We start from the raw sequence: 26,428 nt of genomic DNA on the forward strand, positions 1-26,428 counted from the left end.
CTCTTTAGACTTTTTTTTACAGAATTCAGTGAATCGAAGCCTCTTCCTGTACTATGAATCTTCAGGCAAGCCCCACTGCAGGCTGGTAAATGTAGGAAAGTTGGCACCAGCCTCGACCCATGGGCATTGCTCGCTGGAGTCAGTGCTGAATCCCGGCATTGCCTGATAACAGGGCAAGCAATGGGATCCATGCAGTGGGACTGGGGCAGTGAGCCATCGCCAGGCAACCAGAAGCCTGCACCTGTGGATGAGGTATTGCCTGGTGTGGAGGCCTGTGTACTCTCACTGAGCCTTACGCCACCACAATCTGAACACAATCCAAGGTCTGATGACACCGGCCAGAACACAGCTAACTCCTTCCCCTCCCCCTCCTTCGCAGGAAGTGCCGCTGGTTGCCGTGGTTATTGCTTCAGCTCAACTTGATATAATCAATGGAAAAACTGAAGTTCGGCATGACTCCATCATTTCCTTACCGCACACGGCACGCACTGCCTACGGCAAGAACCTCTCCACATGGGAGCACCATAGAATTGCACATCGCACAACAAACGGCTCACTCAGACAACCAGCAGCACTCAGTAAGATGCTCATTTCATTTCTTTACTGACTGAGCATGTGCATGGGGTGCGTGTGTGTGCTCGTGAGTTAGTGTGTGTGTTTGTGCTAGTGAGTGAGTTAGTGTGTGTGTGTGCTAATGAGTGAATTAGTGTGTGTGTGCTAGTGAGTGTGTTAGTGTGTGTGTGTGTGCGAGTGAGTGAGTTAGTGTGTGTGTGTGTGTGTGGTAGTGAGTGAGTTAGTGTGTGCTAGTGAGTGAGTTAGTGTGTGTGTGGTAGTGAGTGAATTAGTGTGTGTGTGTGCTAGTGAGTGAGTTAGTGTGTGTGTGTGGTAGTGAGTGAATTAGTGTGTGTGTGTGGTAGTGAGTGAATTAGTGTGTGTGTGTGCTAGTGAGTGAGTTAGTGTGTGTGTGTGTGTGTGCTAGTGAGTGAGTGTGTGTGTGTTAGTGGGTGAGTTAGTGTTTGTGTGTGTGTGTTAGTGAGTGAGTTAGTGTGTGTGTGTGAGTGTGTGCAAGTGAGTGAGTTAATGTGTGTGTGATAGTGAGTGAGTTAGTGTGTGTGTGTGTGTGCTAGTGAGTGAGTGAGTTAGTGTGTGTGTGTGTGCTAGTGAGTGAGTTAGTGTGTGTGTGTGTGCTAGTGAGTGAGTTCGTGTGTGTGTGTGTGTGTTAGTGAGTGAGTTAGTGTGTGTGTGTGCGTGAGCATGTGCGTGTATGTGAGTGTGTCGATGTGTGAGTGAGCATGTGTGTGTATGTTAGCATGTACTTGTGTGCGGGTTAGCTGTGTGTATATTAGTTGTGTATTTTAGTTTTAAGTCCTTCCCTAATACGTTCTACCTCTGTCTCGTCCTTTGACCAAGCATTTGGTCATCAGTCCTAATACCTCCTTATATGGCTCAGTGTCAAATAATGTTTGTTAATGCTCCTGTGAAACGTGTTTCGATATTTTACAATGTTAATAGCATTATATAAATGCAGGTTTATTCTCCTTCTGCCTCGCTCCATCATCTCTTTTGTCATTTAATCTCTCCTGCCTACCACCCAATCACACACCTTCCCTTGTGTTCTGTCCTCTCCACCCTGTCCCTGCCCCTGCACTCTTTTAAAAACCTGACACATCTCCAACTGCTTCCAGTTCTGACAAAAGTTCATCGACCTGAAACGTTAACTCAGTTCCTCTCTCCATGGATGCTGCCTGACCCGCTGAGTATTTCCATCGGCTTTTTATTTCAGATTTCCAGCATCCGCAACATTTTGCTTTTGTACATGTTTATTCATTGGTGCAGCTGAAGGAAACAGCACGGGGTTAGATACAGAGTAAAGCACCCTCTACACTGTCCCATCAAACATTTCCAGGGCAGGTACAGCACGGGTTAGATACAGAGTAAAGCTCCCTCTACACTGTCCCATCAAACACTCCCAGGGCAGGTACAGCATGGGTTAGATACAGAGTAAAGCTCCCTCTACACTGTCCCATCAAAATCTCCCAGGGCAGGTATAGCATGGGTTAGATACAGAATAAAGCTCCCCCTACACTGTCCCATCAAACACTCCCAGGGCAGGTACAGCACGCGTTAGATACAGAGTAAAGCTCCCTCTACATTGTCCCATCAAACACTCCCAGGGCAGGTACAGCACGGGGTTAGATACAGAGTAAAGCTCCCTCTACAGCGTCCCATCAAACACTCCCAGGGCAGGTACAGCACGGGGTTAGATGCAGAGTAAAGCTCCCTCTACACTGTGCCATCAAACACTCCTAGGGCCGGTACAGCACGGGTTAGATACAGAGTAAAGCTCTCTCTACACTGTCCCATCAAATCTCCCAGGGCAGGTATAGCACGGGTGAGATACAGAATAAAGCTCCCCCTACACTGTCCCATCAAACACTCCCAGGGCAGGTACAGCACGCGTTAGATACTGAGTAAAGCTCCCTCCACACTGTCCCATCAAACACTCCCAGGGCAGGTACAGCACGGGGTTAGATACAGACTAAAGCTCCCTCTACACTGTCTCATCAAATACTCCCAGGGTATGTACAGCACGGGTTAGATACAGAGCAAAGCTCCCTCTACCTTGTCCCATTAAACACTCCCAGGGCAGGTACAAGGGAGTAGATACAGAGTATGAGGGGAAGCTTGCAGGGAACATTAAGACGGACTGCAAAAGCTTCTATAGATATGTAAAGAGAAAAAGGTCAGTGAGGACAAATTTCGGTACCCTGCAGTCAGAATCAGGGGAAGTCATAACGGGGAACAAAGAAATGGCAGACCAATTGAGCAAGTACTTTGATTCGGTATTCACTAAGGAGGACACAAATAACCTAGCGGATATAAAAGGGGTCAGAAGGTCTAGTAAGAAGGAGGAACTGAGGGAAATCCTTATTAGTCAGGAAATTGTGTTAGGGAAATTGATGGGATTGAAGGCTGATAAATCCCCAGGGCCAGATGGACTGCATCCCAGAGTACTTAAGGAGGTGGCCTTGGGAATAGCGGATGCATTGACAGTCATTTTCCAACATTCCATAGACTCTGGATCAGTTCCTATCGAGTGAAGGGTAGCCAATGTAACCCCACTTTTTAAAAAAGGAGGGTGAGAGAAAACAGGGAATTATAGACCGGTCAGACTGACATCGGTAGTGGGTAAAATGATGGAATCAATTATTAAGGATGTCATAGCAGCGCATTTGGAAAGAGGTGACATGATAGGTCCAAGTCAACATGGATTTGTGAAAGGGAAATCATGCTTGACAAATCTTCTGGAATTTTTTGAGGATGTTTCCAGTAGCGTGGACAAGGGAGAACCAGTTGATGTGGGGTATTTGGACTTTCAGAAGGCTTTCAACAAGGTCCCACACAAGAGATTAATGTGCAAAGTTAAAGCACATGGGATTGGGGGTAGTGTGCTGACGTGGATTGAGAACTGGTTGGCAGACAGGAAACAAAGAGTAGGCGTAAATGGGTACTTTTCAGAATGGTAGGCAGTGACTAGTGGGGTTCCGCAAGGTTTTGTGCTGGGGCCCCAGCTGTTTACATTGTACATTAATGATTTAGACGAGGGGATTAAATGTAGTATCTCCAAATTTGCGGATGACACTAAGTTGGGTGGCAGTGTGAGCTGCGAGGAGAATGCTATGAGGCTGCAGAGTGACTTGGATAGGTTAGGTGAGTGGGCAAATGCATAGCAGATGAAGTATAATGTGGATAAATGTGAAGTTATCCACTTTGGTGGTAAAAACAGAGAGACAGACTATTATCTGAATGGTGACAGATTAGGAAAAGGGGAGGTGCAACGAGGACTGGGTATCATGGCACATCAGTCATTGAAAGTTGGCATGCAGGTACAGCAGGCGGTTAAGAAAGCAAATGGCATGTTGGCCTTCATAGCGAGGGGATTTGAGCACAGGGGCAGGGAGGTGTTACTACAGTTGTACAGGGCCTTGGTGAGGCCACACCTGGAGTATTGGTGAGGCCACACCTGGAGTATTGTGTACAGTTTTGGTCTCCTAACTTGAGGAAGGACATTCTTGCTATTGAGGGAGTGCAGCGAAGGTTCACCAGACTGATTCCCGGGATGGCGGGACTGACATATCAAGAAAGACTGGATCAACTGGCTTGTATTCACTGGAGTTCAGACGAATGAGAGGAGATCTCATAGAAACGTTTAAATTCTGACGGGTTTAGACAGGTTAGATGCAGGAAGAATGTTCCCAATGTTGGGGAAGTCCAGAACCAGGGGTCACAGTCTAAGGATAAGGGGTAAGCCATTTAGGACCGAGATGAGGAGAAACTTCTTCACACAGAGAGTGGTGAATCTACCACAGAAAGTTGTAGAGGCCAATTCACGAAATATTTTCAAAAAGGAGTTAGATGTAGTTCTTACCACTAGGGGGTCAAGGGGTATGGCGAGAAAGCAGGAATGGAGTACTGAAGTTGCATGTTCAGCCATGAACTCATTGAATGGCGGTGCAGGCGCGAATGGCCGAATGGCCTACTCCTGCACCTATTTTCTATGTTTCTATGTTTCTAAAGCTCCCTCTACACTGTCCCATCAAACACTCCCAGGGCAGGTACAGCACAGGTTAGATACAGAGTAAAGCTCCCTCTACACTGTCCCAACACACACTCCCAGCTCTTGTACAGCACGGGGTTAGATACAGGGTAAAGCTCCCTCTACACTGTCCCCATCAAACACTTCCAGGGCAGGTACAGCACGGGTTAGATTCAGAGTAAAGCTCCATCTACAGTGTCCCATCAAACACTCCCAGGGCAGGTACAGCATGGGGTTAGATACAGTGTAAAGCTCCCTCTACACTGTCCTCATCAAACACTTCCAGGGTAGGTACAGCAGGGGTTAGATTCAGAATAAAGGTCCCTCTAAACTGTCCTATCAAAGACTCCCAGGGCAGGTACAACACGGGGTTAGATGCAGAGTAAAGCTCCCTCTACACTGTGCCATCAAACACTCCTAGGACCGGTACAGCACGGGTTAGATACAGAGTAAAGCTCCCTCTACACTGTCCCATCAAAATCTCCCAGGGCAGGTAGAGCACGGGTTAGATACAGAATAAAGCTCCCCCTACACTGTCCCATCAAACACTCCCAGGGTAGGTACAGCACGCGTTAGATACTGAGTAAAGCTCCCTCCACACTGTCCCATCAAACACTCCCAGGGCAGGTACAGCATGGGTTAGATACAGAGTAAAGCTCCCTCTACACTGTCCCATCAAACACTCTCAGGGCAGGTACAGTGGGTTAGACACAGAGTAAAGCTCCCTCAACACTGTCCCATCAAACTCTCCCAGGGCAGCTACAGCACGGGTTACATATAGCGTAAAGCTTCCTCTACACTGCCCCATTTAACACTCCCAGGAATTTCGTCCAGCACGGGGTTAGATGCAGAGCAAAGCTCCCTCTACACTGTCCCATCAAACACTCCAAGGGCAGGTCCAGCACGGAGTTAGATACAGAGTAAAGCTCTCTCTACACTGTCCCATCAAACACTCCTCGGGCCGATACAGCACGGGTTAGATATCGCGTAAAGCACCCTCTACACTGTCCCTTCAAAACCTCCCAGGGCAGGTACAGCATGGGTTAGATACCGAGTAAAGCTCGCTCTACACTGTCCCATCAAACACTCCCAGTGCAGGTACAGCGCGGGTTAGATACAGAGTAAAGCTCCCTCTACACTGTCCAATCAAACACTACCAGAGCAGGTACAGCACACGTTGGATACAGAGTAAAGCTCGCTCTACACTGCCCCTTCAAACACTCCCAGGGCACGTACAGCATGGGTTAAATACAGAGTAAAGCTCCCTCTACACTGTCCCATCAGGCACTCCCAGGGAAGGTACAGCACTTGTTAGAAACAGAGTAAAGCTCCCTCTACACTCTCCTGTCAAACTCTCCCAGGGCAGGTACAGCACGGGGTTAGATACAGAGTAAAGCTCCCTCTACATTGTCCCAACTAACACTCCCAGAGCAGGTACAGCACGGGTTAGAAACAGAGTAAAGCTCCCTCTACACTCTCCTGCCAAACACTCCCAGGGCAGGTACTGCACGGGGTTGGATACAGAGTAAAGCTCCGTTTACACTGTCCCATCAAACAATCCCAGGGCAGGTACAGCATGGGTTAGATACAGAGTAAAGCTCCCTCTACACTGTGCCATCAGGCACTCCCAGGGCAGGTACAGCATGGGTTAGATACAGAGTAAAGCTCCCTCTGCACTGTCCCATCAAATGCTCCCAGGGCAAGTACAGCACGGGTTAGATACTGAATAAAGCTCCCTCTACACTGTCCCATCAAACACTCCCAGGGCAGGTACAGCACATGGTTAAATGCAAAGTAAAGCTCCCTCTACGCTGTCCCTTCAAACACTCCCAGGGCAGCTACAGCACGGGTTAGATAAAGAGTAGAGCTCCCTCTACTGTGAGCTGCGAGGAGGATGCTATGAGGCTGCAGAGTGACTTGGATAGGTTAGGTGAGTGGGCAAATGCATGGCAGATGAAGTATAATGTGGATAAATGTGAGGTTATCCACTTTGATGGTAAATACAGAGAGACAGACTATTATCTGAATGATAACAGATTCGGAAAAGGGGAGGTGCAACGAGACCTGGGTGTCATGCTGCATCAGTCATTGAAGATTGGCATGCAGGTACAGCAGGCGGTTAAGAAAGCAAATGGCATGTTGGCCTTCATAGCGAGGGGATATGCGTACAGGGGCAGGGAGGTGTTACTACAGTTGTACAGGGCCTTGGTGAGGCCACACCTTGAATATTGTGTACAATTTTGGTCTCCTAACTTGAGGAAGGACATTCTTGCTATTGAGCGAGTGCAGTGAAGGTTCACAAGACTGATTCCTGGGATGGCGGGACTGACATATCAAGAAAGACTGGATCAACTGGGCTTGTATTCACTGGAGTTCAGAAGAATGAGAGGGGATCTCATAGAAATGTTTAAAATTCTGATGGGTTTAGACAGGTTAGATGCAGGAAGAATGTTCCCAATGTTGGGGAAGTCCAGAACCAGGGGTCACAGTCTCAGGATAAGGGGTCAGCCATTTAGGGCCGAGATAAGGAGAAACTTCTTCATCCAGAGAGTGGTGAACCTTTGGAATTCTCTATCACAGAAAGCTGTTGAGGCCAATTCACTAAATATATTCAAAAAGGAGTTAGATGTAGTCCTTACCATTAGGGGGATCAAGGGGTATGGCGAGAAAGCAGGAATGGGCTCCTGAAGTTGCATGTTCAGCCATGAACTCATTGAATGGTGTTGCAGGCTCGAAGGGCCGAATGGCCTCCTCCTGCACCTATTTTCTATGTTTCTATGTTTCTACTCTGTCCCATCAAACACTCCCAGGGCAGGTACAGCATGGGTTAGATACAGAGGCAAGCTCCCTCTACACTATCCCATCAAACACTCCTCGGACAGGTACTGCACGGGTTAGATACAGAGTAAAACTCCCTCTACACTGTCCCGTCAAACGCTTGTCGGGCAGGTACAGCACAGGTTAGATATGGAGTAAAGCTCACTGTTTAAATGTGGTGAGGCTTTCTGCCTCTACCGCCCTTTCAGGCAGTGAGTTCCAGACTCCCACCACCCTCTGGGTGAAGACACCTCCCCTCAAATCCCCTCTAAACCTCCCCCAAATTAATTTAATTATATGCCTCCTGGTTGTTGACCACTCTATCCAGGCCCCTCATAATTTCATACATCTCAATAAGATCTCCCCTCAGCCTCCTCTGTTCCAACAAAAACAACCCCAGCCTATCCAATCTTTCCTCATTGCTAAAATTCTCCAGTTCTGATAACATCCTCATAAATCTCCTCTGTACCCTTTCTAGTGCAATCACATATTTCCTGTAATGTGGTGACCAGAACTGCACACAGTACTCCAGCTGTGGCCTAACCAGTGTTTTATACAATTCAAGCTTAACCTCCCTGCTCTTGTATTCTAAGCCTCGACTAAGAAAGGTAAGTATTCTGTATGCCTTCTTAAATGTAAAGTCCTGTCCCCTCAGTACAGATTCACACAAGGAATGGAGTGAAGTCAAGGTCACTCTGGACCTGCACCTTTATTTCACAGCTCTGGAATGCTGCACTTGCCTGAGACCTGTCCTTATATACCTGTCTCTTGCAAGTGCATCCCTGGTGGTAAGGTATGCTGGTGGTTACAGGTCATATCTTATTACAGTCATGTATAGCATGTTAGGATACAGTTATATATAATAATGTAAGATACATGACATCACACTCCCCCAAGGTCTTATTGTCTTTATAGGTTCAGTCTCTCAGGTGGTCTACGCTCTCGCGTGGAGCGTCTGAGTTGTGGTACAGTTGTTTGCCTTGGTGTCTGTTTTTCTTTGGGTGTGGTTGCTGGTATCTCGCCTGGGCTGTCTGTTTCGATTGGTGTGATTGTTGTTGACTCGCCTGGGCTGTCTGTTGGGATTGCCCTTTCCTCAGGTTGTTCCCTCTGTCTGTCCACCAGGTGTGGTGCGAGTTCCACATTGTAGTCTGCCTCTGGTTCCGCAGTGTTGTTGGTAACTCTGCTTTTGACTTGGTCTACATGCCTCCGGCAGGTTTTGCCATTGTCCATTTGTACTACCAGTAGCCTGTTTCCTTCCTTGCCCGTTACTGTCCCTGCAAGCCATTTGGGACCCCTGCCATCGTTTAGTACAAACACTTTGTCCCCTATCTCATTCCATCTCCCCCTCGAATTTCTGTCATGGTACTCAGTCAGTTTACGGCGCTTTGCCTCAACGATTTTGTGCATGTCTGGCAGGATTAATGAGAGCCTTGTATTTAAAGTCCTTTTCATCAACAGTTTCGCGGGGGGGATCCCAGTCAGTGAGTGCGGACGAGATCTGTATGCCAGCAGCAGTCGCGACAGGCGACCCTGCAGCGTGGGACCTTGGATTTTAAGCATGCCTTGTTTAATGATTTGCACTGCTCTCTCCGCCTGGCCGTTGGAGGCCGGCTTGAACGGTGCCGTCTTGACGTGATTTATGCCGTGGTCAATTATAAAGTCTTGGAATTCTGCGCTGGTGAAGCACGGACCATTGTCACTGACCAATATATCAGGGATTCCGTGCATTGCAAACATGGTTGCGAGGCTCTCCACAGTGGTGGAGGTTGTGCTCGAGTTTAAAATGGTGCATTCGATCCACTTTGAAAATGCATCTACAACTACGAGGAACATTTTGCCCATGAATGGGCCCGCATAGTCTACGTGCACCCGCGACCATGGTTTGGTAGGCCAGGGCCAGAGGCTCAGTGGAGCTTCCCTGGGGACATTGCTGAGTTGGGCACAAATGGTGCACCTTCAGACGCAGAGCTCCAAGTCCGCGTCAATACCAGGCCACCAGACGTGGGATCTGGCTACGGCCTTCATGAGAACGATCCCCGGGTGCTCGCGGTGGAGCTCCCGGTCAAATGCCTCTCTGCCTCGCAGAGGCATGACTACTCGGCTGCCCCACATCAGGCAGTCTGCTTGTAGTGATAGCTCATGCATGCATCGCGAGCCTCTGCCCAGTCACTGGTTAGGACACATCTTTTTACAAAGGATAACGTGGGTCGCTGGCCGTCCAGGCTCTGATTTGGCGAGCCGTCATGTGCGAACCTGTGGACTCAAAGGCATTGATTGCCATGACTATCTCACAGTCCTGTTCAGCAGACCCTTCCGTGGTCGCCAGGGGTAGCCTGCTGAACGCGTCGGCACAGTTGTCTGTGCCTGGTCTGTGCCTTATGGTATAGTCGTAGGACGCCAGCATGAGTGCCCACCGTTGAATTCGCACCGAGGCGTTGGCGTTTATTGCCTTGCTCTCGAATAGGAGGGACGTGAGGGGCTTGTGGTCAGTTTCTAATGCGAACTTGACCCCGAAAAGTTATTGGTGCATCTTTTTGACACCGTACACGCACGCGAGCGCCTCCTTCTCTACCATTCCGTACTCGCGCTCCGCCCGCGAAAGTGACCTGGAGGCATAAGCTATGGGTTGTAATTTGCCCGCACTATTGACATGTTGCAAAACGCACCCGACCCCATACGCTGACGCATTGCATGTGAGAACTACCTGGGTCAAAGAAAGTCAAAACACTGTTGGAACACAGAAGGTTGCGTGCCTTATTGAAGGCGCGTTCCTGGGCGTCCTCCCAAAACCAATCGCACCCCTTCCTGAGTAGCACGTGGAGAGGCTCCAGCAGCGAGCTTAAGTTCTGCATAAAGTTCCCAAGTAATTGAGTAGTCCGAGAAAGGCGCGCAGTTCTGAGACATTCCGGGGCCTGGGTGCCAGGCGAATTGCTTCTGTTTTGGACTCTGTTGGGCGGATTTCATCAGCGGCAATCCTTCTGCCTAATAATTCAACCTCGGGTGCGAGAAACAGGCACTTGGATTTCTTGACTCGTAGGCCTACCCGATCCAACCGCTTTAGTACTTCCTCCAAATGACGGAGATGGGAGTCTGTGTCCCTGCCCGTGATAAGTATGTCGTCTTGAAATACAACCGTCCCTGGGATGGACTTGAGCAGACTCTCCATGTTGCGCTGGAATATGGCAGCTGCCAACCTGATGCCAAATGGGCATCGATTGTACATGAAAAGGCCTCGATGTGTGTTGATGGTGGTGAGTAGCTTGGATTCCTCGGTCAATTCTTGCATCATATACACAGATGTGAGGTCTAGTTTTGAGAAAAGTTTACCTCCAGCCAATGTGGCAAATAAGTCCTCCGCTCTGGGCAGCGGGTACTGGTCCTGTAGGGAGACTCTGTTTATGGTAGATTTGTAGTCCCTTCAGATTCGTATGGATCCATCAGGCTTCATGACTGGGACGATGGGACTTGCCCAGTCGCTAAATTCCACAGGTGATATAATGCCTTCCCGCAGATGCCTGTCTAGTTCGTGTTCAATCTTTTCCCTCATCACATAGGGTACAGCTCTGGCCTTGTGATGGACCGGTCTAGCATCCTGTGTGATGTAGATTTTGACTTTGGCCCCTTTGAAAGTGCCCACCCCTGGCTGAAAGAGATGTTCAAATCACTTTATAACTGTTGAGCAGGAGGTCCGTTCCTCTAATGACATGGCATGGACATCATCCCATTTCCAGTTTAGTTTTGCCAGCCAGCTTCTCCCCAGCAGTGCTGGGGGGTCTCCGGGGATAATCCACAGGGGAAGTGGGTTCACTGTCCCTTTGTGTGTGTCAGAGAGCATGGCGCTGCCGAGGACTGGTACGGTTTCTTTGGTATAGGTCCTTAGTTTGGTGTCGACCCTTGTGAGTTTTGGTCTGTCTCTTTTATGCGGCCACAGTTGTTCAAATTGTTAAGTACCCATGAGAGATTGACTCGCTCCTGTATCCAGCTCGATGTTGACAGATATCCCGTTGAGTAGGACCCTCATCATTATAGGAGGCATCCTGTTGTAGGAGCTGCGGCCATTGATCGTGTTGACCCGCTGTACATCGGTGTCCCGGGTACTGTCCCCACCATCTTCTGGTCCGCTTTCCGACCCATCCGATTCGTATACCAGCTGAGCTGCCGATTTTCTGCACATGCTGGCCAAATTCCCTGTATATTCACAATTTCTGCAACAGCCTGCTGAAATCGACATCCCCTTGATGAATGCCCACCCCCACACCTCCAGCACAGACCTGTTCCATTGTTCAAAGAGTTCCCAAAGAATGAGCTGCATCTGGCTGATCTCTCTTGAGCTTCTCTCAGTTTGTAGTTGATTGCTCACATTGTGGGTTGATGAGGTGTGAACGGCCGTTCCTGTGGCCCTTGATGGCTTCTGCCTGCTGTCGAGAGCCTGTTCTCCTGGTTTTGTCTGTGTGGGGGTAGCAGCTTGTTTAGTGCTGTGAACTTCTTGTTCCGATATTTTGTTAGTTGTCGTACCTACATTGTAAATCAACCTCGTTTCTTCTTCCCCTACCAAGAATGTCTGTGCAACCAGTGCTGCTGCCTCTAAGGTCAGGTTCTTGGTCTCTATGAGCTTTCGGAATAGGCCTGCGTGGCCTATTCCTTCAATGAAAAAGTCTCTCAGCATTCCTCTCCTCAGTTCATCGGAGAACTCACATAAACTAGCCAACCTCCGAAGTTCCGCCACGAAGTCGGGTATGCTCTGGCCCACACAGCATCTGTAGTTGTAGAACCTGTGTCTGGCCATGTGTAAGCTGCTCACTGGCTTCAGGTAGTCTCTTACCAGTGTGCTCAATTCTTCAAACGACTTGCTTGCTGGTTTCTCGGGTGCCAACAGATCCATCATTAAAGCGTATGTTTTCGAGCCACAGCTGGTCAAGAGATGGGCTCTTTTCTTGTCTGCCTTATCATCGCCTAACCAGTCTTTGGTTACAAAGCTTTGCTGGAGCCTTTCTATAAAGTCCTCCCAATTGTCTCCCGCATTTACTTTTCATCTGATCCGTTGTTCGCCATTCTGTGGATTCTGTAATCCCGTAACTCGTCGCCACTGTAAAGTCCTGTCCCTTCAGTACAGATTCACACGAGGCATGTAGTGAAGTCAAGGTCACTCTGGACCTGCACTTTTATTTCACAGCTCTGGAATGCTGCACTTGCCTGAGACCTGTCCTTATATACCTGTCTCTTGCAAGTGCACCCCTGGTGGTAAGGTATGCTGGTGGTTACAGGTCATATCTTATTACAGTCATGTATAGCATGTTCGGATACAGTTATATATAATAATGTAAGATACATGACATTAACCACCTTATCTTCCTCGCCTGCGACCTTCAGGGATCTGTGGACCTGCACTCCAAGGTCCCTTTGTTCCTTTACACTTCTCAGTGTCCTACCATTTAATGTGTATTCCCTTTCCTTGTTAGCCCTCCCCAAATGCATTACCTCACACTTCTCCGGATTGAATTCCATTTGCCACCGGACCAGTTCTGCCCACCGGACCAGTTCATTGATATCTTCCTGCAGTCTACAGCTTTCTTCTTCATTATCAACCACACAGCCAATTTTAGTGTCATCTGCAAACTTCTTAATCATACCCTCTACATTCTAATTTAAATCATTGATATACACCACAAAAAGCAAGGGATCCAGCACTGAGACCTGCAGAACCCCACTGGATACAGCCTTCCAGTCACAAAAACACCCATCGACCATTACCCTTTGCTTCCTGCCTCTGAGACAATTTTGGATCCAACTTGCCACTTTCCCGTTTTGTGACTAGTCTGCCATGTGGGACCTTGTCAAAAGCCTTGCTAAAATCCATGTAGCACTGAATGAGAGGCAGTTTTGTGCTTTCGGCCCACGCTCACTGGGAGCTTGGCTGGGAGAGGACAAACTCATTTCATGCAGGCCCCTTACAGCCCACTGATATTGTGATTCTCATCCCATCAGCCTGGCCTCAATCTGAACAGTTTCTGAAATATGTAAAATTGCACAGTCACTTCCTGCGAGAGCCGCCTGCCAGGATACCGTGTTGCTTAAACAAGCAACTGCATTTCCTCTTTCTTCTCGAGAGTGCAGGACTCTCTCTTTCTTTTAACTATTTAGCTTGGGTAGTTTGTATAAAACTGGGGCGAAAAGGGTTACATTATGAGGGCATGTTTATAGACTAAGCTTGTATTCCCTTGAGTAGAGAAGGATCCAATCGAGGTGTTTAAGGTGAGTAAAGGAGCTGATAGGGTCGATGGAGAGAAACGATTTCCTCTGCTGGGGGGAGTCCAGAACAAGGGTCAGAACCTTCAGATTAGAGCCCGGCCATTCAGGGGGGATGTCAGGAAGCAGGTCTTCACACAAAGGGCGGTGGGAATCTGGAACTCTCTCCCACAATGTTTTTGAGGCTGGGGGTCAACTGAAAATTTCAAAACTGAGATTGATGATGAATGGATATGGGACGTAAGCAGGTCAATCAAGATAAGTTATAGATCAGCCAGCATCTAATTGAATGGCGGAGCAGGCTCGAGGGGCTGAATGGCCTCCTCCTGTTCCTATGTTCCTATTCACACATTCCTTCGAGGTACAGCACGTACTGGAGAGCGACGGCTGTGAAGAGAGAGACTGAATTGGATGCCACCATAACCCAGGTTGCTGATTGGAGCGTGGGCAGGTACAGCAGGATGGCGAGGTTGGGGAGAAGGAGCGGCGAGGTCGCGGTGAAGGAGCGGCGAGAGATTGTAGAGGGACGTGATCGGGGACCAGGAGAGGCGTGAGTTCCGCGCCCAGAAGAGGCGAGGGCCCTGGGGCAGCACGGGCCAGCCCACACTGCGATAGGTGTGCACACTAGGTCCGTGCAGCAGAGCAGGTCTCCAGTCGTCTTGGTTAACCCTTGCTACTGGACCAAGACCTAGCTCTGTCAAGCCCGCGTGGTGGCTTTGTGTACAATGGTCACCACAGGTTAAAAAAGTCCACACACAGGCATCTTCCACCCTTCAACATGTAGGTCGGGACCTGGAATATTAGGTCCTACATTGAAACACCTGTGAACTCATCCCTTTTTGGCGTGGAAGCAAGTCATCCTCATGTCGAGGGACTGCCTATGATGATGATGATTCGCATGTTTCAGACCTCATTCAAAAGACAGTTAAATCTCTCGATTTCCTTGAGCTGAACTTAAATATCTTTATTTGAGTTTGTGGAGTAAGGGGAGTGCGATTCCAGAGTTTTAATTCCAAACTATAAATTTTCCATTTTCCTTTTTCTAATTATTTTCTTATGAATAGAACAAGATCAGTGGATTGTCTTCTACTCTGTTTTTCATCATTGGCTATCTCACGTTCTATCTGGTTACCTACCCCCGAATAATCTCCCACATTGTCTCTGCAACAAGCCATCGAACTGTACTGGAGCATGATTGATGATTGTTTCATTTTTTTAAAAAAGAACTTGCATTTCTCTCCGTATTTCATAACCTGTCCAAAAGCGATTCACAGGCAAAGAAGTACTTTCGGAGTGTAGTCACTGTTGTAATGTAGGAAATGCAGCAGCCAATTTGGTCCAACAAACTCCCACAAACAGCAGAGATCATGACTGTTTTTGAGAGATGTTGATTGTGGTAAAAACATTGCACAGGACACCAGAGGGAACTCCCCTGCTCTTCTTTGAAATAGTGCCATCAGTCTTTTACACCCAACTGAGCGAGCAGACTGGGTCTCGGTTTAACATCTCAGCTGAAAGACAGCACCTCCAACAGTGCAGCATTCCCTCATTACCGCCTCTCCGACAGTGCAGCACATCCTCAGTACTGCCCCTCCAACAGTGCAGCACTCCCTCAGTACTGCCCCTCCGACAGTGCGGCGCTCCGTCAGTACTGACCCTCCGACAGTGCAGTGCTCCCTCAGTACAGCCCCTCCGATAGTGCAGCGCTCCCTCAGTACTGCCCCTCCGACAGTGCGGCGCTCCTTCAGTTCTGCCGCTCTGACAGTGCAGCGCTCTCACAGCACTGCCCCTCCAACAGTGCAGCGCTCCCTCAGTACTGCCCCTCTGACAGTGCAGCACTCCCTCAGTATTGCCCCTCTGACAGTGCAGCGCTCCCTCAGTACTGCCCCTCCAACAGTGCAGCTCATCCTCAGTACTGCCCCTCCAACAATGCAGCACTCCCTCAGTACTGCCCCTCCAACAGTGCAGCACATCCTCAGTACTGCCCCTCCGACAGTGCAGCACTCCCTCAGTACTGCCCCTCCAACAGTGCAGCACTCCCTCAGTACTGCCCCGCCGACAGTGCAGCGCTCTCTCAGTACCGACCCTCCGACAGTGCAGAACTCCCTCAATAAAACACCTCCGACAGTGCGGCGCTCCCTCAGTACTGCCCCTCCGACAGTGCGGCGCTCCCTCAGTACTGCCCCGCCGACAGTGCGGTGCTCCCTCAGTACTGCCCCTCCGACAGTGTGGTGGTCCCTCAGTACTGCCCCTCCGACAGTGCGGTGGTCCCTCAGTACTGCTCCTCCGACAGTGCGGCGCTCCCTCTGTACTGCCCCTCCGATAGTGCGGCGCTCCCTCAGTACTGCCCCTCTGACAGTGCGGTACTCCCTCAGTACTGCCCCTCTGACAGTGTGGCGCTCCCTCAGTACTGCCACTCCGACAGTGCAGCACTCCCTCAGTACTGCCCCTCCGACAGTGCAGCACTCTCTCAGTCCTACACTGGTATAGTGAGCAGTAAAAATTCAGCCTTGAACTCATTGTGTAGGAAGTATTGAGGAAGGTAAAGGTGCACAATAAACCTTTGATAATCCTTCAGTGATTATGTTTATCCCTTTTCGCTGGTGTTCTCAGCACATCTCCCTGTACCTCGGTCCCACATGTCCCTGTACCTCAGTCCCACATGTCCCTGTACCTCGGTCCCACATCTCCCTGTACCTCGATCCCACATCTCCCTGTACTTCGGTCCCACATGTCCCTGTACCTCGGTCCCACATGTCCCTGTACCTCGGTCCCACATCTCCCTGTACCTCGGTCCCACGTCTCCCTGTACCTCGGTCCCACGTCTCCCTGTACCTCGGTCCCACATCTCCCAGTACCTCGGTCCCACATCTCCCTGTACCTCAGTCCCACATGTCCCTGTACCTCAGTCCCACATCTCCCTGTACCTCAGTCCCACATGTCCCTGTACCTCGGTCCCACATGTCCCTGTACCTCGGTCCCACATGTCCCTGTACCTCAGTCCCACATCTCCCTGTACCTCGGTCCCATATCTCCCTGTACCTCAGTCCCACATGTCCCCGTACCTCAGTCCCACATGGCCCTGTACCTCGGTCCCACATCTCCCTGTACCTCGGTCCCACATGTCCCTGTACCTCAGTCCCACATGTCCCTGTACCTCGGTCCTACATGTCCCTGTACCTCGGTCCCACATCTCCCTGTACCTCAGTCCCACATGTCCCTGTACCTCAGTCCCACATCTTCCTCTACCTCGGTCCCACATCTCCCTGTACCTCGGTCCCACATGTCCCTGTACCTCGGTCCCACATCTCCACGTACCTCGGTCCCACATCTCCCTGTACCTCGGTCCCACATCTCCACGTACCTCGGTCCCACATCTCCCTGTACCTCGGTCCCACATCTCCCCGTACCTCGGTCCCACATCTCCCCGTACCTCAGTCCCACATCTCCCTGTACCTCAGTCCCACATCTCCCCGTATCTCAGTCCCACATCTCCCTGTACCTCAGTCCCACATCTCCCCGTACCTCAGTCCCACATCTCCCTGTACCTCAGTCCCACATGTCCCTGTACCTCGGTCTCACATCTCCCTGTACCTCGGTCCCACATCTCCCTGTACCTCGGTCCCACATCTCCCTGTACCTCGGTCCCACATCTCCCTATACCTCAGACCCACATCTCCCTGTACCTCGGTCTCACATCTCCCTGTACCTCAGTCCCACATCTCCCTGTACCTCGGTCCCACATCTCCCTGTACCTCAGTCTCACATCTCCCTGTACCTCGGTCCCACATCTCCCTGTACCTCAGTCTCACATCTCCCTGTACCTCGGTCCCACATCTCCCAGTACCTCGGTCCCACATCTCCCTGTACCTCAGTCCCACATCTCCCAGTACCTCGGTCCCACATCTCCCTGTACCTCGGTCCCACGTGTCCCTGTACCTCGGTCCCACATCTCCCTGTACCTTGGTCCCACATGTCCCTGTACCTCGGTCCCACATCTCCCAGTACCTCGGTCCCACATCTCCCTGTACCTCGGTCCCACATGTCCCTGTACCTCGGTCCCACATCTCCCTGTACCTTGGTCCCACATGTCCCTGTACCTCGGTCCCACATCTCCCTGTACCTTGGTCCCACATCTCCCAGTACCTCGGTCCCACATCTCCCTGTACCTCGGTCCCACGTGTCCCTGTACCTCGGTCCCACATCTCCCTGTACCTTGGTCCCACATGTCCCCGTACCTCGGTCCCACATCTCCCAGTACCTCGGTCCCACATGTCCCTGTACCTCGGTCCCACATCTCCCTGTACCTTGGTCCCACATGTCCCTGTACCTCGGTCCCACATCTCCCTGTACCTTGGTCCCACATCTCCCAGTACCTCGGTCCCACATCTCCCTGTACCTCGGTCCCACGTGTCCCTGTACCTCGGTCCCACATCTCCCTGTACCTTGGTCCCACATGTCCCCGTACCTCGGTCCCACATCTCCCAGTACCTCGGTCCCACATCTCCCTGTACCTCGGTCCCACATCTCCCAGTACCTCGGTCCCACATCTCCCTGTACCTCGGTCCCACATGTCCCTGTACCTCGGTCCCACATCTCCCTGTACCTTGGTCCCACATGTCCCCGTACCTCGGTCCCACATCTCCCTGTACCTCGGTCCCACATGTCCCTGTACCTCGGTCCCACATCTCCCTGTACCTTGGTCCCACATGTCCCCGTACCTCGGTCCCACATCTCCCAGTACCTCGGTCCCACATCTCCCTGTACCTCGGTCCCACATGTCCCTGTACCTTGGTCCCACATGTCCCCGTACCTCGGTCCCACATCTCCCAGTACCTCGGTCCCACATCTCCCAGTACCTCGGTCCCACATGTTCCTGTACCTTGGTCCCACATGTCCCCGTACCTCGGTCCCACATCTCCCAGTACCTCGGTCCCACATCTCCCTGTACCTCGGTCCCACATCTCCCTGTACCTCGGTCCCACATGTCCCCGTACCTCGGTCCCACATCTCCCCGTACCTCGGTCCCACATCTCCCTGTACCTCGGTCCCACATCTCCCTGTACCTTGGTCCCACATGTCCCCGTACCTCGGTCCCACATCTCCCAGTACCTCGGTCCCACATCTCCCTGTACCTCGGTCCCACATCTCCCTGTACCTCGGTCCCACATCTCCCTGTACCTTGGTCCCACATGTCCCCGTACCTCGGTCCCACATCTCGCGGTACCTTGGTCCCCCCGGTGCCCTGTTCTCCCTGGGTCCAATGTGACCTTTGTGTGTCGGTGCACTGCCCGTTCCAAGGGTGAGAGGCACCACCAATGTTCTGGTCTCTCTCGGGTTTGTGGCTGTCAATCGTTTGTCTGTTTTTCAGTTCAAGATTTGTGATTGGCATACTCTTGGTTTCCTTCCTCTTCAGCGACTGTGGCTGACAGATACCCGCCAGTCAGCGGGGGAAAGAGAGATCAGTCTGTACACTGCCTTCACTCTGTCCCCTTATTGAATATTCCAAACCGCCAGCCAATACAAACAGCCGTTGTATTGTTTTACCTTGTGTTGCATCTTGCCTGGTCGCGCCTGCCCCCGGGACAGTGACCCCAGGCTGGTCCGGTCGGGCCTGCCCATGGGACAGTGAGCCTGGGCTGGTCGAGTCGGGTTGGGCCTGCCCCTGGGACAGTGAGCCTGGGCTGGTCGGATCGGGCCTGCCCCTGGGTCAGTGAGCCTGGGCTGGTTGGATCGGGTTGGGCCTGCCCCTGGGACAGTGAGCCTGGGCTGGTCGGGTTGGGCCTGCCGCTGGGACAGTGAGCCTGGGCTGGTCGAGTCGGGTTGGGCCTGCCCCTGGGACAGTGAGCCTGGGCTGGTCGGATCGGGCCTGCCCCTGGGACAGTGAGCCTGGGCTGGTCGAGTCGGGTTGGGCCTGCCCCTGGGACAGTGAGCCTGGGCTGGTCGGATCGGGCCTGCCCCTGGGTCAGTGAGCCTGGGCTGGTCGAGTCGGGTTGGGCCTGCCCCTGGGACAGTGAGCCTGGGCTGGTCGAGTCGGGTTGGGCCTGCCCCTGGGACAGTGAGCCTGGGCTGGTCGGATCGGGCCTGCCCCTGGGTCAGTGAGCCTGGGCTGGTCGAGTCGGGTTGGGCCTGTCCCTGGGACAGTGAGCCTGGGCTGGTTGGATCGGGCCTGCCCCTGGGTTAGTGAGCCTGGGCTGGTTGGGTCGGGTTGGGCCTGCCCCTGGGACATTGAGCCTGGACTGGTCAGGTCAGGCCTGTCCCTGGGACAGTGAGTCTGGGCTGGTTGGTTCGGGTTGGGCCTGCCCCTGGGACAGTGAGCCTGGGCTGGTCAGGTCAGTTTGGGCCTGCCCCTGGGACAGTGAGCCTGGGCTGGTCGGATCGGGCCTGCCCCTGGGACAGTGAGCCTGGGCTGGTCGGATCGGGCCTGCCCCTGGGTCAGTGAGCCTGGGCTGGTTGGGTCAGGTTGGGCCTGCCCGGGGACAGTGAGCCTGGGCTGGTTGGGTCAGGTTGGGCCTGCCCGGGGACAGTGAGCCTGGGCTGGTTGGGTCAGTTTGGGCCTGCCCCTGGGACAGTGGCCTGGGCTGGTCGGATCGGGCCTGCCCCTGGGACAGTGAGTCTGGGCTGGTCGGATCGGGCCTGTCCCTGGGACAGTGAGTCTGGGCTGGTCGGGTCGGGTCTGCCCCTGGGACAGTGAGCCTGGGCTGGTCGGGTCGGGTTGGGCCTGCCCCTGGGACAGTGAGTCTGGGCTGGTCGGGTCGGGTCTGCCCCTGGGACAGTGAGCCTGGGCTGGTCGGGTCGGGTTGGGCCTGGCCCTGGGCTGCTCCTCAGACAGACAGTAAGCCTCCCAAAGTGACTGCACCTGTTGTGATGAGGAGATGTAGCATCAGACCAGTCTGGTTGTAGACCTGGAGCTATTGCCGATTGGGAGGGACCTTGGGCTGCCTCTCCCGCACTGAGGACGGTTGGTTAAATAGAGCCCAGACAGGACATGCGATTGGCTGCCCTCAGAGAGCGTACTGGGAGTCACGCGGGAAAGCTGAATTACCTCGGAGTTTCTTGGGTGGGCACTCCTCTCACCCGCATAACCGGGTTGGAGGGTTACAGTAGTGGAGCGGGAGGAGAGCCATTGCGTTCGGGGAGTTCGCTTCCACTCTCGGATTCCTGGGTTTGAGTCTAACCATAAAGATAGAAAAAACTTGCATTTATATAGCGCCTTTCACAATCCCAGAACGTCCCAAAGTGTTTTTGAACCAATGAAGTACTTTTGAAGTGTAGTCACTTAAAGTGTTGTAATGTAGGAAAAACGGCAGCCAATTTGTGCCCAGCAAGCTCCCACAAATAACAATTATAATGAAACATTAATCTGTGTTGGTTGAGGGATAAATATTGTCCAGGGCACCAGGGATAACTCTGCTGCCCTTCTTTGAAATAGTGCTGTGGGATCTTTTACATCCCCTGAGAAGGCAGATAGGACCTCGGTTTAACGTCTCCTCTGATTCTGTGCTCCAGTTTGTCGAGTGCGACTCGAAGCCACGACCTCCTGACTCAGAGTCGAGTGTGCTCCCCACTGAGGCAAGGTACAGCCATCCTCAGTCTCTCACTGAGGCATGTTGCTGGTGCCTGGGGTCACACTGAGCGGGAGTGAGTCTGCTCCTGCTCTGTCCAGGGTATGAACAAACTGACGATGCCATTATACCTTTCCACCCGAGGTCACTTCAGAGAAGGTTCTAGAAAATGCTGGCCCTGGAATATTGTGACTTTGGTGGCCCGTTTGATGCCATCCTCTGAACATAATAATGTGGAGTTAGCCAATCTCTCCTCAGCATATAAATCAGTTGTGGCTTTCCTTTCTCCGCCCCTTTACAAATGGGTTTCCCGATTAATATTTTGTACCTAATTAAGAGGTGGGTTGCTAAGAGATGGTGCTCCCCACACAATCAGCTCCCTTTTATCCCATTACAGAGCGAGAGCAGGACTGAGCAGGTGGGATGGCGGACCAGACCAAGCCCACTGCCAAAGCCCGCAAGCTGACCCGGGACAGCCGCAAGACAGTGAGGCGGCGGAGGGAAGTGCGTGACCCCCAGGGTTCACAGGTCGGGCAGGCGGGCAGCTGGAGCTCCGGGGAACGGTTCATCATCGAGAAGGTCCACGAGTTCTTCCAGGAGTGTGGCGGGGACAAGAAGGGCTTCATCACTCGGGATGACATGCAGGTGAGAGGGTCCTCTGTTAGTCTAACCCCCCCAACACGCCGTGCTGACCAGCTGACTCACAGCAGGGCCTGAGGGTGGGACTGTGTCACACTGGCTCCAGTCACTGACACTGGCACAATTCAGACACAAGCCATGTCCTGCTTCATACACAAACATAACAATGCTTTGTGAGCACATCAGGCTATCGCTATGAACATTCCTGCCTGCCCATCCATTCCCCTCTCCCTGAGAGCTCGGGGCATTTATCCAACTTGGGCCATATTGTATTGGTGAAGAGCGCTGACATCTCCTCGTCCTCCTCACCAATGACATGGGCAGTCCCATGGGCCACATGAATAGACCTGCCCAGGGCACCGCTGGTGAGAGCTTCTCCTGTGAGGGCCATGGCTGGAACCAGCCTCACACTGCACCAACAATCAATCCAACCCCCTTCCCCAAACCACAGCCCACCACTGAATCACACATACACCATTCGGCCCATCGTGCCTGTGCCAGCTCTCTGAAAGAGCTATCCCAATGAGTTCCACTCCCCCGCTCGTTCCCCACAGCCCTGAAAATGTTACCTTTCCAACTACAGTATATCCATATCCCTTCTGAAAGTTACTATTGAATCTGTTTCCATCCCCCTTTCAGGCAGTGCGTTCCAACTGTGTAAAAAGTCTCCTCATCTCCCCTCTGGGTCTTTTGCCAACACCTTACACTGTGTCCTCTGGTTACTGGCCCTACTAGAACTGGAAACACTTTCTCCTTATTTATTCGATCAAAACCCCTCATGATTTTGAACACCTTTACAAAATCTCCTCTCAACCTTCTCTGCTGTAAGGAGAACAACCGCAGTTTCTCCAGTCTCTCCACATAACTGACGTCTCACATCCCCGGCACCATTCTGGTCAACCCCCTCTGCACCCTCTCCAAGGCCTTCCCATCCTTCCCAAAGTGCGGTGCCCAGAACTGGCCACAATACTCCAGCTAGGTCCGAACCCGTGTTTTAGTAAATAACACTGGAGGGCGGCTGGATACGGACGGACTGAGTGTTGTTACAAGGATTTGGATCTCGGTGTGTGTGTGCGGATTTTACTGCTGTTTCTTGATCTCTCTCCTCAGAAGCTCCAGAGGAAGTTTCCATTCAGTGCTGAGCAGCTGGACGTGGTGTTTGACAAACTGGATATTGATGGGAATGACTTTCTGACCCCTGAGGAGCTGACCAAGGAGCTGAGTAAGTTCAGAATGTGACCTCTTTACAACCTGCCCCTAACCTGGCCAACGTAGCTCTGGGACTGTCACTACAGCCAGCGGCAGGCAGCACTGGGTGCTGGCGGTGTGACGTGGGGTCACAGACAAGGTCCGCACCTTGGACAGTCCCAGCATCCCCTGCTGCTGGCAGGGAGTCACGCAGGAAGGGAGTGTGCGCCAGGGAGAGCAGCACCCGCCCCCCCCCCCCGCCGACGGGGCAGCACAGCTCTCGGGCAGAGCCCCTTGCTGCATGTGTGGCCTCAGTGAGTGTGTGAGCTGGGGGGAGAGTGTGGGGGGAGGGGGAGAGTGTGGGGGGAGGGGGAGTGTGAAGGGAGGGGGGAGTGTGGGAAGAGGGGGGGAGTGTGGGAGGGGAAGTATGGGGGGTAGGGGGACTGTGTGGGAGGGGAGGGAGAATGTGGAGGAGGGAGTGTATAGAGGGGGAGTGTGTGGGAAGGGGGAGTATGGAGGGGGAGTGTGGGGGAGGGGGGAGTGTGGGGAGGGGAGTGTGTGTGAGGGGAGTATGGGGGGTAGGGGGAGTGTGTGGTAGGGGAGGGGGAATGTGGGGGGGGAGTGTGTTGGAGGGGGGAGTGTGTTGGAGGGGGGAGTGTGGGGGAAGGGGAGTGTGTGGGAGGGAGGGTGAGTGTGGGGGAGGGAGGGTGAGTGTGGGGGAGGGTGAGGTGAGCAGAGGGGGGAGTGTGGGGGAGGGGGGAGTGTGGGGGAGGGGTGAATGTGGTGGCGGGGGAGTGTGGGGGAGGGGGAGTGTGTAGGAGGGGAGTGTGGGGGAGGGAGGCGTATGGGGGGAGTGTGGGGGAGGGGGGAGTTCGGGGAGAGGAAGTGTGGGGGAGGGGGAGTGTGGGGGGGGTAGGAGGAGTGTGTGGGAGGGGAGGGGGAGTGTGGGGCGGGAGGGGGGAGTGTGCTGGAGGGGGGAGTGTGGGGGAGAGGGAGTGTGTGGGAGGAGAGTGTGGGGGAGGCGGAGTGTGGGCAGAGTGGGGAGTGTGTGGGAGGGGAGTGTGGGGGAGGGGGAAGTGTGGGAGAGGGGGCGTGTGGGGTGGAGGGGGAGTGTGGGGTGGAGGGGGAGTGTGGGGTGGAGGGGGAGTGTGTGGGAGGGGAGGGGGAATGTGGAGGAGGGAATGTGCTGGAGGGGGGAGTGTGGGGGAGGGGGAGTGTGTGGGAAGGGGGAGTATGGAGGGGGAGTGTGAGGGAGGGGGGTGTGTGGGGAGGGGAGTGGGTGTGAGGGGTAGTATGGGAGGTAGGGGGAGTGTGTGGGAGATGTGTGGGGGGGAGGGGGAGTGTGTAGGAGGGGAGTGTGGGGGAGAGAGGTGTTTGGGGGAGGGGGGAGTTCGGGGAGGGGAAGTGTGGGGGAGGGGGAGTGTTGGGGGTAGGAGGAGTGTGTGGGAGGGGAGGGGGAGTGTGGGGGGGGAGGGGGAGTGTGCTGGAGGGGGGAGTGTGGGGGAGAGGGAGTGTGGGGAGGGGGTGTGTGTGGGAGGGGAAGTATGGGGGATAGGGGGAGTGTGTGGGAGGGGAGGGGGAATGTGGAGGAGGGAATGTGCTGGAGGGGGGAGTGTGGGGGAGGGGGAGTGTGTGGGAAGGGGGAGTATGGAGGGGGAGTGTGGGGGAGGGGGGTGTGTGGGGAGGGGAGTGGGTGTGAGGGGGAGTATGGGAGGTAGGGGGAGTGTGTGGGAGATGTGTGGGGGGGAGGGGGAGTGTGTAGGAGGGGAGTGTGGGGGAGGGAGGCGTTTGGGGGAGGGGAGAGTTCGGGGAGGGGAAGTGTGGGGGAGGGGGAGTGTGGGGGGTAGGAGGAGTGTGTGGGAGGGGAGGGGGAGTGTGGGGGGGGAGGGGGAGTGTGCTGGAGGGGGGAGTGTGGGGGAGAGGGAGTGTGTGGGAGGAGAGTGTGGTGGAGGCGGAGTGTGGGGAGTGTGGGGGAGGGGGAGCGGAGTGAGGGGGAGTATGGGGGGAGGGGGAGTGTGGGGAGGGAGGGGGAGTGTGGGTGGGGGAGGGGGAGTATAGGGGAGGTTGAGAGTTGGGAGAGGGAGTGTGGGGAGTGGGAGTGTGGGTGGGAAGGGGGGAGTGGTGGGGAGGGTGTGGGAGGGGAGTGTGGGGGAGGGAGGCATATGGGAGGGAGTGTGGGGAGGGGGGAGTGCTGGGAGAGGTAGTGTGGGGGAGGGGGAGTGTGGGGGGTAGGATGAGTGTGTGGAAGGGGAGGGGGAGTATAGGGGGAAGGGGGAGTGTGCTGCAGGGGAACTGTGGGGGAGGGGTGGTGTGGGGGGGAGGGGAGGTGTGAGGGCGGGGGTTGTGGGGGAGGGGGAGTGTGGGCAGAGGGAGGAGTGTGGGGGAGGGGGAGTGTGGGCAGAGGGGGGAGTGTGGGGGAGGGGTAGTGTGTGGAGAGGGGGAGTGTGTGATAGGGGTGTGTGGGTGAGGGGGAGTGTGTGGGAGGGGAGTGTGGTGGAGGGTGAGTGTGTGGGGGAGGGGTATTGTGGGGGAGGGGTTGTGTGAGGGGGAGAGTTAGTGTTGGGGGGAGGGGGGTGTGGGGGGGAGTGGGAGTGAGGGGGAGGGGGTGTGTTTGGGGAGGGGCAGTGTGTGGGAGGGGAGTATGGGGGGGAGTGGCAGTGTGGGGGAGGGGGAGGTTGTGGGAGGGGAGTATGGGTGAGAGGGGGGAGGGAGCGAGAGTCTGAGGGCGATGGGGCGTGTGAGGGGGAGGGAGAGTGTGGGGGGAGGGGGGAGTGTGGCGGGGATGGGGAATGAGGGGGGATTGTATGGGGAGGGTATGTGTGTGGGGAGGGTGAGTGTGTGGGGGAGGGGGAGTGTGGGGCGGAGGAGGAGTGTGGGGGTAGGAGGAGTGTGTGGAAGAGGAGGGGGAGTGTGGGGGGGGAAGGGGGAGTGTGGGGGAGGGGGAAGTGTGGGGGAGGGGGGAGTGTGGGGGAGGGGGGAGTGTGGGGGAGGGCGAGTGGGGGGAGTGTGGGGGAGGGGTAGTGTGGGGAGAGGGGGAGTGTGTGGTGCGGAGTGTGGGGGAGAGGGGGGTGGGAGGGTGAGTGTGTGGGGGAGGGGTAGTGTGAGGGGGATGTGGAAGGGGAGGGGAATGTGGGGCAGAGTGGGAATGTGGGGGGTTGGAGGAGTGTGTGGAAGGGGAGGGGGAGTATGGGGGGAAGGGGGAGTGTGCTGGAGGGGGGAGTTTGGGGGAGGGGGAGTTTGGGCGAGGGGGAGTGTGGGGGGTAGGAGGAGTGTGTGGAAGGGGAGGGGGGAGTGTGGGGGGGAGGGGGGAGTGTGGGGGAGGGGGAATGTGGGCAGAGAGGGGAGTGAGGGGGAGTGTGGGGAGAGCGGGAGTGTG

At 53.9% G+C, this 26,428-nt stretch overlaps 1 protein-coding gene across 1 annotated transcript in view; it reads left to right on the forward strand.

Annotated features, from left to right (window-relative positions):
- The first annotated feature begins 490 nt into the window (after positions 1-490).
- LOC139227745 (uncharacterized) overlaps positions 491-26,428 on the forward strand; it is a 244,833-nt gene continuing 218,895 nt past the window's right edge. The window contains exons 1-3 of the mRNA XM_070858741.1: positions 491-578; positions 21,623-21,870; positions 22,975-23,086. Coding sequence (XP_070714842.1) covers positions 21,649-21,870; positions 22,975-23,086 — 334 coding nt within the window. The 5' untranslated portion in view covers positions 491-578; positions 21,623-21,648. The remainder of the gene's footprint in view (positions 579-21,622; positions 21,871-22,974; positions 23,087-26,428) is intronic.

This window comes from Pristiophorus japonicus, chromosome 17, assembly GCF_044704955.1.
Source record: "Pristiophorus japonicus isolate sPriJap1 chromosome 17, sPriJap1.hap1, whole genome shotgun sequence".
NCBI lineage: Eukaryota > Metazoa > Chordata > Chondrichthyes > Pristiophoridae > Pristiophorus > Pristiophorus japonicus.